Source organism: Podarcis filfolensis (assembly GCF_964270895.1).
Source record: "Podarcis filfolensis genome assembly, chromosome: 12".
Taxonomy (NCBI): Eukaryota; Metazoa; Chordata; class Lepidosauria; order Squamata; family Lacertidae; genus Podarcis; species Podarcis filfolensis.
In genome coordinates, this window is record NC_139614.1 from 34,433,293 (window position 1) to 34,446,891 (window position 13,599).

The window sequence follows — 13,599 nt, forward strand, 5'->3', positions numbered from 1 at the left end:
ACCTATGGTTACCGCAGGAACTTAAAAATGAGAGCAAGCTAAATCACATGGAGGTCATTTATGAAACCATTATGGCAAAGGCTAAAATTAAATACATACTGCAGGTTAGAAAAGGCATGGACAGATTCAAAAGAATACCAAGAGGTGGGCAAACCAGAACCAAGCCAAAAGATTGAATTTTTTTAAAAAAAATTTTTTTGAAAGGGCAAGATGACTTTCTTTGAAATTTTGTTGAAATATACTCAGAGTCGCAAAGTGATTTCATGCTCTTTATTCAGCTCATAGTGGTGAGGAGGAATGAATGAAAGTCCCCTCAAAGCATCTGCTTTATATACATTATTTACACAATGGGCTGCACATGATTGGCTAATTTCCGGAATTCTACTGTAAGCCAATCAGGTTGTGGATTCACTTCTATCTGGAGCATGATTGGGTGGTTCCTGCCAACCAATCATACTGCTGCATTGTTCTAGGACCAATCAGACTGCTGCATTCTGAATCCTATTGTTCTAGGACCAATCAGACTGCTGCCTTTTGGATCCTATTGTTCTAGGACCAATCAGACTGCTGCAGTTTGGATCCTATTCAACTCAGTACATAACATTTGTTCTGCATCTTTCACATCAAGGAAAGAAGGCCAGGCAAGGCTCTCTCTCCAGCTTCTCACTGGAATGCCTTGGGAGCAATGCCACTTCATGCTGCATCATGTCTCTTCCAAGGCATTCCGGGAAGTGCAACAATTCCAGTGAAAATTCTCCACCTCCTCACAAGAAAGCAGAAGAAAATCAGCCCCCATTTTTACACAGGGAAAATGTTTTTTTGGAAACCAAGCAGGGGATTTTTGCCTACCCCTGGTTAAAACGGCAGAATCAAGGAGGCTAGGCAAGGCGACTCGCTCTAAAAGAAAGTCAAAGCCTTGCCCGATTTAAAAACACAAACACAATGCAAACTAAAAAAAAAACCTGAACATTAAGTAAGGGAAGAAGGCATTTGAAGAGCAATCTCTCTTCCTTTCACCCTTGCACCCCCTTGTGCTTACTGGAGGCAGCCAAGAATAGCAGCAAACTGCAGGGTGGGCTAAGAAAACAGAGTGGGAGTCCCAATTGGTATTGGCACTGCATGTGAAAAGTAAGGGGGGGAAGGACCCCAAGGAGCGCTAAGTAGAGTGTTCTAAGTGGAGCATTAGCACATTATTACATTCTTGATTTCAATTGCATGGAGAGCTTACTGGGGGTGGTGGTGGAATCTCTAGTGCCTTTACAGGACATCACAAAATCAGTTCCAGAACAATTTAAAAGGACTTGCATAATTTTTTGAGCAAACAGTAAACACAGGGCAAGTTGAAGATCAGGCAGTTGATTGCCTGGGATTTTCTGTCCTTTCCAATAAGCCTGTTACAGTGCCACAGAATGTGAAAGATTGTGGGTGGCCAGATAACAAGGGGAAAGCTGCAGCTAAGATTAAATAATTTAGGGGATTTCCACCCCCTCTGAATAATAAGGTACACTGCTCGCCAACAACTAGAGACTATTTAGAAGTTCGGGAAAAGAAAAGATAAGTTAATGCTGCAGCCCCTCAAAGGAGGGTGATGTCATCTGTCTCCACAGGGGGAAGAAAAAGGCCCTTTCCCCCTCTTCCTTTGTCTGGCTCTAGGATGACATCACCTCGCAGTCCTGAGATCTTACTCCTGTTGTTCAGTAATACTTCCCCTGCTGGGTTTCAGCTGAAGAGCTGTCTTCCTATTCACAAGTCACTCTTTTCTCAGCAATGCTGCTGACCCTCGCTCCCCTGCCTCAATCCCGCCCCCCTCAGTTCCTCCTTCCTGCCACTTCAGATTCTGAACTCCTCAAAATTTCCAGCCAAAGAGAAAGTCCTTTGGGATATACCAAAGGATTTCAGTCTGTCAGCCTGTGCTGCAGAGGAACCTCCCCTTCAAAGACAGAGTAGGAATCCATACAACTGCACAACCCAAAACAGGGGGCCTCAGTGGCAGATCCCAGCCGCTTTGCAGGGCTGTCAAAAACTGAATTGTGTGAACTGATTAGGCAGACAAGGCGACTGTGGCTATTTAATTATTTTCCCAGCCCCCTCTCCGAATTGATGGACAATGCCATAGGTTTTCATCCCCCTGCAGTGGTATGCTGTTGTTAAATAGGTCAAACAACAAAGCCAAACTTACGTACAGCCATGTTTCCTCAAATGCAAGAGAAGAAGAAAGGCAAACAAAATTTGCATCAACATGGCTATTAATGCATTGCATGCTGGCTTGGTCAACAGAGTTCATGGCATCTCCTGGTGCACAGGGACATTGGGGCACTAATGGTCCTGCAATCAACAGTGTGGTATACCAGGTGTGAGGTATTCTGAACAGAAAGTGTGACAGAATTTCCTGGTACACATACACTCAAATTATCAGCCTCTTCTAACAAATATTTCTAGAATTTTGAGCAGTGCTGTTGGGGTGTGTGTGTGTGTGTGTGTTAAAAAATGAGGTACTGGTACTCATGTCTTGATAAAAGTGCTGTTGGTGATGACACAAAAACGGCTCCCACAGGCAGCAAAACAAAACAAAAAACCAGAGGTGACAATACTTGATGCTAGTCAATACCACCACAGAAAAAAGGACGGATTCTGAGATAGCACTTGAGGAACAAATTTTGTGTGAAACGAAATGAGAGAAATTTTGTTGACTTACCATTTATATGCCATAACATCTGAAATCCTGTAGATTCGCCTATTTTATCAGAGAAAAACACCACATGAAGGCTGGAGCCTGTTGTGCCTCCAGCTGGGACATCAGTATTGCCGCAGAATGTGCCTATCAGGCTGGATTGGGCATTGGGTCCATCATAAAGCTGAAATCAAGCATAAGGAAATGAAATGGAAACAGATCACCGACTTGATACCAGTTTTTTGAAGCGGACATTTAAAAGGAATAGTAATCTATTGCGTGTCTCAGGTATTATCCAGATGTGTTGCAACAAATATGGCTGATTTTTTTTATAAAAAAAAAACACTAATCCAGTAGTTTGTCAGGGGCTGAAATGCAGGTGGTTTTCTGATCCCTTGACACCCTGGCCACCTCTGGGTGCTCTATTATTCTGTAGTGCAATAAGTAACACATGAGATCTATTGGTTAATTATCTGTTTAGGGAAGAAGTACCTACAGTGTTTGGTCTCCTGGAAAAAAACATTAAGAAGTGCCTTGTCAGATAATATCAAAGTGCCATCTAGCTCAACTTTGGGCTTCTAATAATCAAATGCCTTTGGAAAGCTCACAACACAAATGCTTTACTCCTATAGGGAAATCTCTCCCACAAATAAGAATACACTGCTTTAAGTATGGGGGGCGGAGTGTAAGAAAACCAACAAGGTTGTGTTGTTGTTTCTTAAATGGAAAGTTCAATGTACCCTGACTTCTATTTTAAGCATATAATTTTACAGCATTAGTTACTGGCACAATGAGAAGCAGGAATTTAACTCTGTATTAGTAAATATTTGTACTTGAAGTCTGGAGAAGCATTCACCTTCTATTGTGATTGTGCCCTACAGTGGTACTCTTTTGATTTTCTGACTCATGGTTCCTGTCATTCTAAGACAGTCCAGCAAAGACTTGCCATAGAAATGATGTTTGAATACTCCCATTGCTAAGACATTGGCATGCTCTTTTTCAGAATTTCAATAGAAACTTCTATGGCGGGGGGGGGGGATGTCTATCTTGGAGCATCTACTTTTCAAATAGTCCCCTCCCTGCATGACAAATCACTCCTCCCCTTCCTTTTTGTGACACCCCGCCCCCCCACGTATGGCTGAGCCCTCAGGTAGGTATGGGAAAGAAAATCAATTTTGTTCACATTTAATGAACTACCAAATCAAACTTTTCAAACTTGCATGCAAACCAAAGCACAATTATGCTTCAAGGTTTGCACGTCTCCAAGTTTTGCAATGTAGTTCCTCAATCAAACAACGTGCACAGAAACACATACATTAGGAGGAAGTATGCATAAAACTGCATATATCTGTGAAAATAACATATAAAATGCAGCATATTGGGGGAAGGTGCTTGCAAAACGATGTATGTTAGTCACAGCTACATACAGAAATGTTTTTATGAGGAGAAATTAGCACTAAAAATGCTGGTGAATTTTCATGAGGATTTTTAAAAACACACACAGAGAGAGAGAGAGAGAGAGAGAGAGAGAGAGAGAGAATGAGATGGGGGGAGAGAGGGAGAAATTGCTGCAGAAATGTACAGAACCGAATTTAGGATTGGAGAAATGAGGGAAGCTGAAACTAACAATTAGAGTATGGAGCAGAAATTCAGGATCAAAGTTTGCAAGATGAGCCGGGCTGGCTTGACACATATTGAAGCAAGTGAAATAATATGCATTGCCGTCTAAAACCATTTGAAGTAAATGAAGGTAGAAAAGGCATTTGCCATTGTTGTTGGAGAATAGACGGGAGGGACAGTGCTACTCAGTTAGTTCTCTCAGTGACTCTCGGTAACGTCAACCATGGTGTCTTTCTGGACCACTTCTCCAAATTGAGATTAGGAGAAAAGGTTTTTAAGTGGATCCAAATACAATAAAATTCAGAAAACCAGTACAAAATCTTCCTTGATAAAATAATAATAAATTAAACAACAGATAAAACAAGCAAGCCACCCCAAGACTGCTATGATATAGCCAAGGCCAATGGTACTAAACAAAACCGCCTATTGAACCCTCTTGTTTGCTCCTTCTGGGGGGGAAAGTGTCAGTCAGGGTATTTTGCACCAATATATTGTGTTGTTGTTGTTATGTATTAAGATTTCTTAACCACCCTTCACCATGAGGGAAGGTTGCAACAATTTAAAAATGCAATATAAAAATCAGTTAAAATCAGTTTAGCTGGGATAGCTCAGTCAGTAGGGCATGAGCCTCTTAATCTCAGGGTTGTGGGTTTGACCCCACGTTGGGCAAAAGATTCCTGTACTAGAGTTGGACTAGATGATTCTTGTGGTGGTTTTAGATCTATGATTCTAAAACAATTTACAGTTGAGAAACACAGTGGGTGTGTGGAGGGAGGGGGGGAGGGAGTGTCAACTACACAGGAAATATGCCATAACATTTATGAAGGGAGAGAATTCTACAGTCTAGGGGCTGCTTCAAAAAAATGCCCTCTCTTGGGCTGCCACCCCCAAACTTCTGAGGGCACTAGAACTACCAAGATGGCCATCCCTGCTGAGTTTAACAAGCAACAGAAAGGAAGGAAGTGGTATTTCAAATGTTTGGAGTCTAATTTGTTCAGAGCTTTAAACACTAATGTGAACACCTTCCATTGGCCGCAGAAATGAACTGCCAAGTTGGTAAACAGAATGCAAAGACAACAGAAGTTAGCTGTGGTAAAAAAATCCTTGCGGAGGTGGTGAACACCCCCCTCGTAATTCTTTCCTAAACTTGATCTCAGACAGCAGAAACTTCGTACTTCTACGCAGTTTCTATCAAAACAAACCAGCCATTTTCAAATAAATAATGGTTGCCATAGAAACCACTTCATGTCGTACTGCTTCCAATTTGGTTCTCAGAGCGGGACAGTTATTCACAGGAAATTCAAATGAAAACGGCGAGACAGCTGTTAACTGTTCGAGAGTGAGGCAAGAGCTAGGGTTACAGGCATTTGTGAAGCGGTCCCGCTTTCTAAAGGAAAAGAACAGCTGTGCATTTTCGTGAAGAATTTTGAACATCTCAGGCATAATTCAAGTCCTCGGTAAAGCACAGCCAAGAGCCAACTCAACTGAATTTAGTACTGCCATAGAGATATTTGTATCTTAAGTCATTTCTATATCTTGCCTTGAGGTCTTCAAATGGGCCTTTTTATTTATGGCTTCCATCAGGGGTCGCCAACCTTTTTAAGCCCATGGGCACATTTAGAATTCCGAGTGAGTGCTGTGGGCTCCATACACACTTTATTTTCCCAAGGGATTTGGGTAAATAGAATCCAGTATAATTAATCCGAGCCTTGAAAAGTATGCAGAGCTGAAAGAGGAAGTGGGGAAGAGTCTCTTTTCCACATTCTTTCTTCAGCTCTGTGGTCTCCTCAAGAGAGAAAAAGAGAACCACACCCAACACCTCATGACCATGGGGGCAGTGAGTAGGGAGATGGGGGTCTCAGAGGCTTCATGAGTGAGTGCCAGGGGAAGACCTGAAGGACACATGGGCATCATGATAGTGACTGCTGGCTTACATCTTAAGAGCAGGAAGAAGCAAGGCTATATTATTATTATTATTATTATTATTATTATTATTATTATTATTATTATTATTATTCTGCCCTTCTTTCCACAAGAACCCAGGATGGCAAACACACAAATGATAAAACATCTAAAAACAATTCCAATACAGAAACAGCCTGGGAAAGATCTCTACTTAAAAGGCTTGAAAGCTATTATTATAGTTATATTTTAACACACGGTTATCACATAGTTGCATTTGTATCCACCTCCCTTTTCCCGAAAAGACCTTGAACCCAGAGTTTTGCATTAAAAAACCCCATAATAAATGGCACATCTGACACTTGCATTTTTGTGTGCTATTATATGTTATTTTCATTAATATATGTACTTTCCCAAACACTTTATCCAAGTATATGCATTTTGGTCCTTGAATGGAGAATAATTGTACTGCAAAATTTGGAGAAGGGTGAATTTTGAGGAATGGCTGTATTTGGGCATATTTGGCCTTGCTCCACATGGCAGCTCACCGAACAGGCACTCCAGGGGTTAGCAAAAAGCAGTAAAAAGTCCAGCTGCTGCCTTACACCCATACAGAAATATATCCTTGTCTTGGGAAATGCTCAGCTAGAGGAAATGAATATAATGGCTCAATGCCCGACAGAGACTTCGGTACAGATGGGCAACCCCAACTGGAGAATGTGAGAGCATAAAGAGGAAGCAGTTGATTAAAAAGCACACCATGACTGAGTCACCATCCTTCTCATCTTCTAGCTATTGCTAAATGACTTACACCAGGGCTGGGGAATCTGCGGCCCTCCAGATGTTGCTGGAGGGTGTGCTTCATAACTGAACAAAACACACAAGGACATCTAAGCAGAGAGGAGGCCCATTAAGTTCAGGGACTGAAATTATCTAGCTGCACCACTGGCAACAGCATCAGCTATTCCTCTGGCCTGCCATTTGAAATTTTCAGATTTAGCCTTCCTCTTTGTTTCTTCAGCAGCCTCCAGCAGAGTCTACTTCTCAGACCGACTTAGTTTTCATTTCATAAATATCTTAGGAATATTCACGATCAGCTGGCATTCTTTAGCTCTCTGAGAGGGGTGAATAACAAAGCTATTAAATTCTGCTAATCCTTAGCAAATATAACAGAGCTGATATTGATCTGCTAGGCAGGCTAAAGGTCAGTATGCACCCAAGCCAAGGATGTTGTTTTGAGAACTGCACTGGCACAACCCTGTGCCCATTCAAAACCATCCTGCAGGAAATACCACAGATTGCCTTCTCATAGTTTCAGAAGGAAAGCTGCATTTTTTAGCAGTGAAGTTTTCCCCCTTCAAAGTGAAAAGGAATTTGTGAATAATTCGCTCATTCCAATCACTTGACCTTTCCAAGTTTTGCTTCACATCACTTTGGTTTTAAAACATGCTTTATATCTTAAAGAGAATGAATCGTATCTAGAGTCTCCCATTTCCCACAGATATTTCTGGAAATTTCATAAACGGAAGAGGACCACAGTAGCTATCTCCTGCTTGTGATTCCCATGACTGCTAATCAGATGCACAAGATATCTGATCCTTGAGATACCACGTAACCATCATGACCAGTAGAGATGCAGTGGCGACGGTTGGGGAAATGGATTCAATTCCCATTCAAAAATGAAATTATGCTGCGGGGGGTGGGTGTGTGGGTGAGTGGGTGGGTGGGTGTGTACTTTTCTGAATTTTGCAGTGCTGGTCTCCTAAGTACAAAAATGCATATACTGATATAAAGTGTGCATAAACATGGATATATTTGTAACAATAATATACAACAGGGCATTATCCTAGAGGGAAATACTTCGCAATAATGCGTACAAACCTGTGTATATTAGGGGAAATTTGAACTAAAATGTTGATGAATATTTATGAGGACTTTTGTAAACTGGTGTGGGAATACAGAATACTGAACGTAAGACTGGAACAATGAGAAAATGAAACTGGCAGATTTGCTCATTCCTAAAGGCCAATAGGATTGGTAGTCTTATACTTCAGGAATTGATCCAATCCCCCTTTAAAGTCATCTGAGTCAGCAGCCATCACTGTATCTTGTGGGAGCAAATCCCACAGTTCAACTGGATTAGGCGGCGATAAAAAGTGGCTGAGCCACAGTTTACAAACATGCTAGGATTCCAAGTGTATTAGAGAGGTTGATGCAGGCTTCCTTTTTAAAAAAAAAAAAAAAAATTTATTAACTGGCCAATCACATCAAATTAAATCACATCACATAATTCCAAATTACAAAGCCAAATTTTTAAATTTTGTTGGGGGAACCCATACTTCAAGATCCAAAGGGGGATTCAAATCATCTTCTTATTACTGCGTTAATGTCCAAATCAGTCCCATTCCACATCATATCTTGTTCATATAATTTCTATTTTTCCTTTACGATCTCTTCTGTTAGTCTCCTTAAGTCGATAAGCAAAATAATAATCCTGTGTGGATTTCCCGTTCCTCCACTAAGTCCAGATGGTTTCCATATATCTCCTTCGTAGATAGCATCGCTCTTTCCATCATGAATTTGGCATTTGTCGCTCTTAAGTCCCACCGAGAAGTTGATCCACGATATGTAAACAACTCTATTTCTCTCTTTCTCCTCCCAGACCCAAGAGCTCCAACAATGCCTCCCAAAATGGCGACGGCATTTTTAACTGCGTCATTCCAAAACTCTTAGCTTTCCAGCTTCGTCTTGAAACATTGCTTTGGTTCGAAAGTTTCTCTCCACACAGCCTTAAATCCACAGCTTAAGTCCTTAGTTTCTGACTCATTAGGGGAGGGGATTCTTGTTAAATCACATAAGAAAAAGGAAGGCAGGTTTTTCCCCCCTCCCCCCTCAGTCATTTGTCATACCGTATCTTGATGTATCTTCTCATATTTTATTCTTGTCTTGTTATCAGAGATCTCTTCTGTCAGCAGTCTTTACTCCCCTTTTTCCTTGAAGCATGTGCAATTTATCTCGTCCAAAATGTTTCTTTTGAAGATGCTTGCAACTAGCGGCGCGAATCAGGGACGGCGTCCAGGAGTGCCGGAATCCCACAGGAGGGCTTTGTGCCTAGTGCCCCCACCCCCACAAATTCGGGGTAGTATAGGGCACAGCAGGCAAGGGCCGTCCCCCCCACAATCCTGGGGGGGGGGGTTAAGGAGGCTAATTACCCCCATCATAGCCTCCAAATTACCTCGTGTGAGTCGGAGAGATGTTATTGTCAGCCATCTTCCGATGCGCCACCTAGTGGCCCCCGATGCAGGCTTCCTTTATGGTTCCTCCAGGGACAGATGTATGCTGGTGATACATCTGAGAACCCCCATCTCTCTCTCTCTGCTGGCTCTCATTGACTACCAGACAGCTTTTTAACAGTGGAAGGGACTCTATCAGAAAGTGGTGGGCTTTCCTTAACTGGAGGTTTTTAAACAGGATTTGGACGGCCATCTGTCGGGGATTTTTTAGCTGTGTTTGCTCCACTGCAATGGATTGGACTAGATGGCTTTTGGGGGACCCTTCCACCTTGGCAGTTCTATGGTTCTAAGTGAGACTACGGCACATCAAACCAAGAATACCAAACCTATGAGCATTCCCATGATTCTACTGAGTATTCCATCTGAATTAACTGCAGGCTTATTATACCCAACTAGCATTTTGCTACATGCAATAGCTAGTATAGCTTGGTTGGTAGAGCATGGTCATGGATTTGAGCCCCACGTTGGGCCGAAGATCCCTGCATTGCAGAGGGTTGGACAACTCTACTATTCTATGATTCTGCAAGCCATTGAAGCATGAAGCCTCTTATTTCTAAGGCTCACAATACACCAGGACATTTGTTAAAAAATGCACACAACCAAAACCAAAATGGGAGCAACTGAATTAGCTACGCTGATACTTCACAGTTGCCCCGTTGTACGTTTTAATCACGTTGCCCTGAAAAGGCAGGGTGTGGCAGCTGAAGAAAAACTGCAACTAAAAATAAGCTATTAGTCATTCACTGTGAGACTTGCATGTCTCAGAGTAAAACCACCCTCATGGAGGCATTTTGAAGCATTTGGAGCTCTTAGTCATCTGAGGTTTGCTGTAATTAGAGACCATCTTTCTCTTGCATCCTTTACATTACTATGGCGGTTTTAAGTTCTGCTTTCAGATTGCCAGGTAGAAAATTTCTTAACCATGTCAGGATCAGATGCATAAGCATTGGTCTCCTTGGTTTCAGAGCAGGGCTTGCCAACATTTTGAGGTCCATGGACACAAATGGGGTTGGATGAATATGCCACATTCAGTTTCTCTCAGCTTCTCATTGTGCCAATTTGATATTCAGTTTTCCACATTTCCACATCAGTTTGTGATTGAGGAGAAAACACACATACCATAATTCTCATTCAAGTTTCTTCTTCTACACACATTCTTCTCTGCAATTTTACCTAATACTGTGGACGCTCAGGTTGCGAATGTGATCTGTGTGGGAAGCACGTTCGCAACCCGCAGCACCATGTCTGAGCACGCACAGGTTGCGTTTCGGTGTTTCTGTGCATGCGCAAAGCACGATTTAGTGCTTCTGTGCATGTGCAAGCACCGAAACTCGGAAGTAACCCATTCCGGTACTTTCAGGTTTGGCGCGGTACGCAACCTGAAGCGTCTGTAACCCGAGGTATGACTGCATACACATTTTTGCACAGCATTTCCCCCTAATATGTGTTTTTGTGTATTATTTTTATGGATATATGCATTTACACAACACTTCACCCTAGCATGTGCATTTTTGTACACGTTACAAAAATGCAAAGATCACCAGTGTTGAAGCAATGATTCTTCAACATCAACTTCATTGGACTGGTCATGTTGTTCAGATGCCTGATTATCGTCTTCCAAAGCAATTACTCTATTCAGAACTTAAAAATGGAAAGCGTAATGCAACAAAAGAGGTTTAAAGACTGTCTCAAGGCAACTCTTTTAAAAATGTAATATAAACACCGACAACTGGGAAACACTGGCCTGCAAGCTCTCCAATTGGAGAAGAGCCTTTCTCAAAGGTGTCATGGGCTCTGAAGACGCTCAAACTCAGGACAAAAGGGAGAAACATACTAAGAGGAAGGCATGCTTAGCAAACCCTCACAGTGATCAACTCCCGTCCGGAAACCTTTGTCCCCACTGTGGAAGGACGTGTGGATCCAGAATTGGCCTCCACAATCACTTATAGACTCACTGTTAAAACGGTGTTTATGGAAGACAATCTTACTTGGCTATGAGTGATCACCAAAGAAGAAGACAACTTGGCTGGATAATTGCATTGCAAAATTTGGAGAAGTGCAAATTTGAAAGTGGGGGCTGTACTCTGGTTCTTGTTGTGTTTCAGAAAATGCGAATACGGCAAGTTAACATTTAAATAAAAAGTGAACTGAATGTCTCCCCATCCCTATTTGCAAACTAGGGAACTGCCATGGGCCACACACGCCATGACCAAGCACACACCACAGCCCATTCTATTAGCTACAACAGAATGATTCTTTCAAGCCTAGAAGGAGCCTATGAGGAGACCCCACTGAGTGCCACGGAAGGCCTCTGAAGGTGCCTGGGTGCCCCCGGGTGCCACATTGGCAACCCATGTTTTAGAGGAACCAATGCCTTGGAGACTTACCTCAAGCTTTAAATCACTTACTATATCTGTATAAAGTTGAAAACAACAACAAAGATCTACTGGTGGTAATATTTGCTTTGAGTGTCACTGAAGTATTAAGATATTTTCTAAATGTACATAAAGTAGAGGAGCAGAAATGCATGCATCAGTGGCAGCCCGAGAAAAAATAGGGCTGGGGAGGGTGACAGAAGAAGCAAAGGGCATTTCTGCAGATGAAAGTGATGGTTGGTTGGTGAGGGACCCTGTGTGAGAGGCAGGGAAGGGAAGATTTCTCAAGATTGGGCAGCTGGGAGAAGAAAGGGAAGCTCCCAGGTGAGATTTGGGAGGGTCTACCCCTTCTGTGTGAGACAAGGGTTAAGATCTACCTCTGAAAGAGGGCTTTGTTTTTCTATCTTTCTTTTTATTCAAATTAGTTTTTTTGTTGTTGTCCTGTATGCTTTAAAAAGGGCCGTGGGTGGCGCTGTGGGTTAAACCACAGAGCCTAGGACTTGCCGATCAGAAGGTCGGCGGTTCGAATCTCCTTGACGGAGTGAGCTCCCGTTGCTCGGTCCCTGCTCCTGCCAACCTAGCAGTTCGAAAGCACATCAAAGTGCAAGTAGATAAATGGGTCCCACTCTGGCGGAAAGGTGAACGGCGTTTCCGTGCACTGCTCTGGTTTGCCAGAAGCGGCTTAGTCATGCTGGCCACATGACCCGGAAGCTGTACGCCAGCTCCCTTGGCCAATAAAGCGAGATGAGCGCCGCAACCCCAGAGTCGGCCACGACTGGACTTAATGATCAGGGGTCCCTTTACCTTTACCTATTCTTTAAAAATTCAATACAAAATAAAAATGAGGCAAAGGGCATTTCTGGAAGGGTGTGCAGTTTTACAAATTATCCATGTTAAAAAGTCATGCATTTCAAGCACAGTGTGAATCAGCATTTAGTTTAGTAAGCTTCTTTCAAGCTCAAATATCTTCCCCTTTGATAACTCAAACAAATAGAGTTCCTTCTCGATTTGCCCTTGTTCCTTTTTTTGATAGATCCTCTTTCAACACCATATGCAAAACAGGAAATATTTTCTTCATACCTTTAAATGGTCACGCCCACAGTTTTCTCCTCCTTCTGTGCTAAAGTCTGAGAAGCTGTAGTTGAGTGTATTGCCAGTTGTAGTTTGGATGGTCCAGGTGCAAAGTGAATCCGGAGGATACTTATTAGGGTAGTTCAAACTCTCTAAGATGCCTTGGCTACGGTTGGCAATGACCACACCCTGGCAAACTTGTGAAAAACATTTGAAAAAAAAGGTTATACTTTCTAAAGTTTTCTGTTCTATATTTTCAAAGCATCAACCAACACTCATACCTTGGAAGTTGAACAGAATTCCTTCCAGAAGTCCGTTCGACTTCCAAAATGTTTGGAAACCAAAGCACAGCTTCTGGTTGACTGCAGGAAGCTCCTGCAGCCAATCGAAAGCCGCAGAAGCCCCGCTGGATATATTTCTGGATATTTGGCTTCCAGAAGAAGTTCAAAAACCGGAACACTCACTTCTGGGTTTAGATCATTCAGGAGCCAAAACGTGCGAGTAACAAGGCGTTCAAAAACCAAGGTACAACTGTAATGTCTATAACTAACAATGAGAGATATTTTGTAGAGGAGAATCCCACCTATTCATCATCTCTTATGTAATATCCCCCAACACTCTTTCCAAAAATCCCAGTGGCCTTATAAACATGTATTTGAAGAAAGAA

General features: G+C 42.4%; 1 protein-coding gene across 2 annotated transcripts in view; it reads right to left on the reverse strand.

Moving 5' to 3' along the window:
- The window catches only part of CUBN (cubilin), a 137,269-nt gene that overhangs the window by 78,201 nt on the left and 45,469 nt on the right, over window positions 1–13,599 (reverse strand). For both annotated transcript variants that reach the window (XM_083578438.1, XM_083578439.1), the window contains 2 exons: window positions 12,942–13,129; window positions 2,696–2,855 (listed from right to left, as the gene is read on the reverse strand). In XM_083578438.1, coding sequence (XP_083434564.1) covers window positions 2,696–2,855; window positions 12,942–13,129 — 348 coding nt within the window. The remainder of the gene's footprint in view (window positions 1–2,695; window positions 2,856–12,941; window positions 13,130–13,599) is intronic.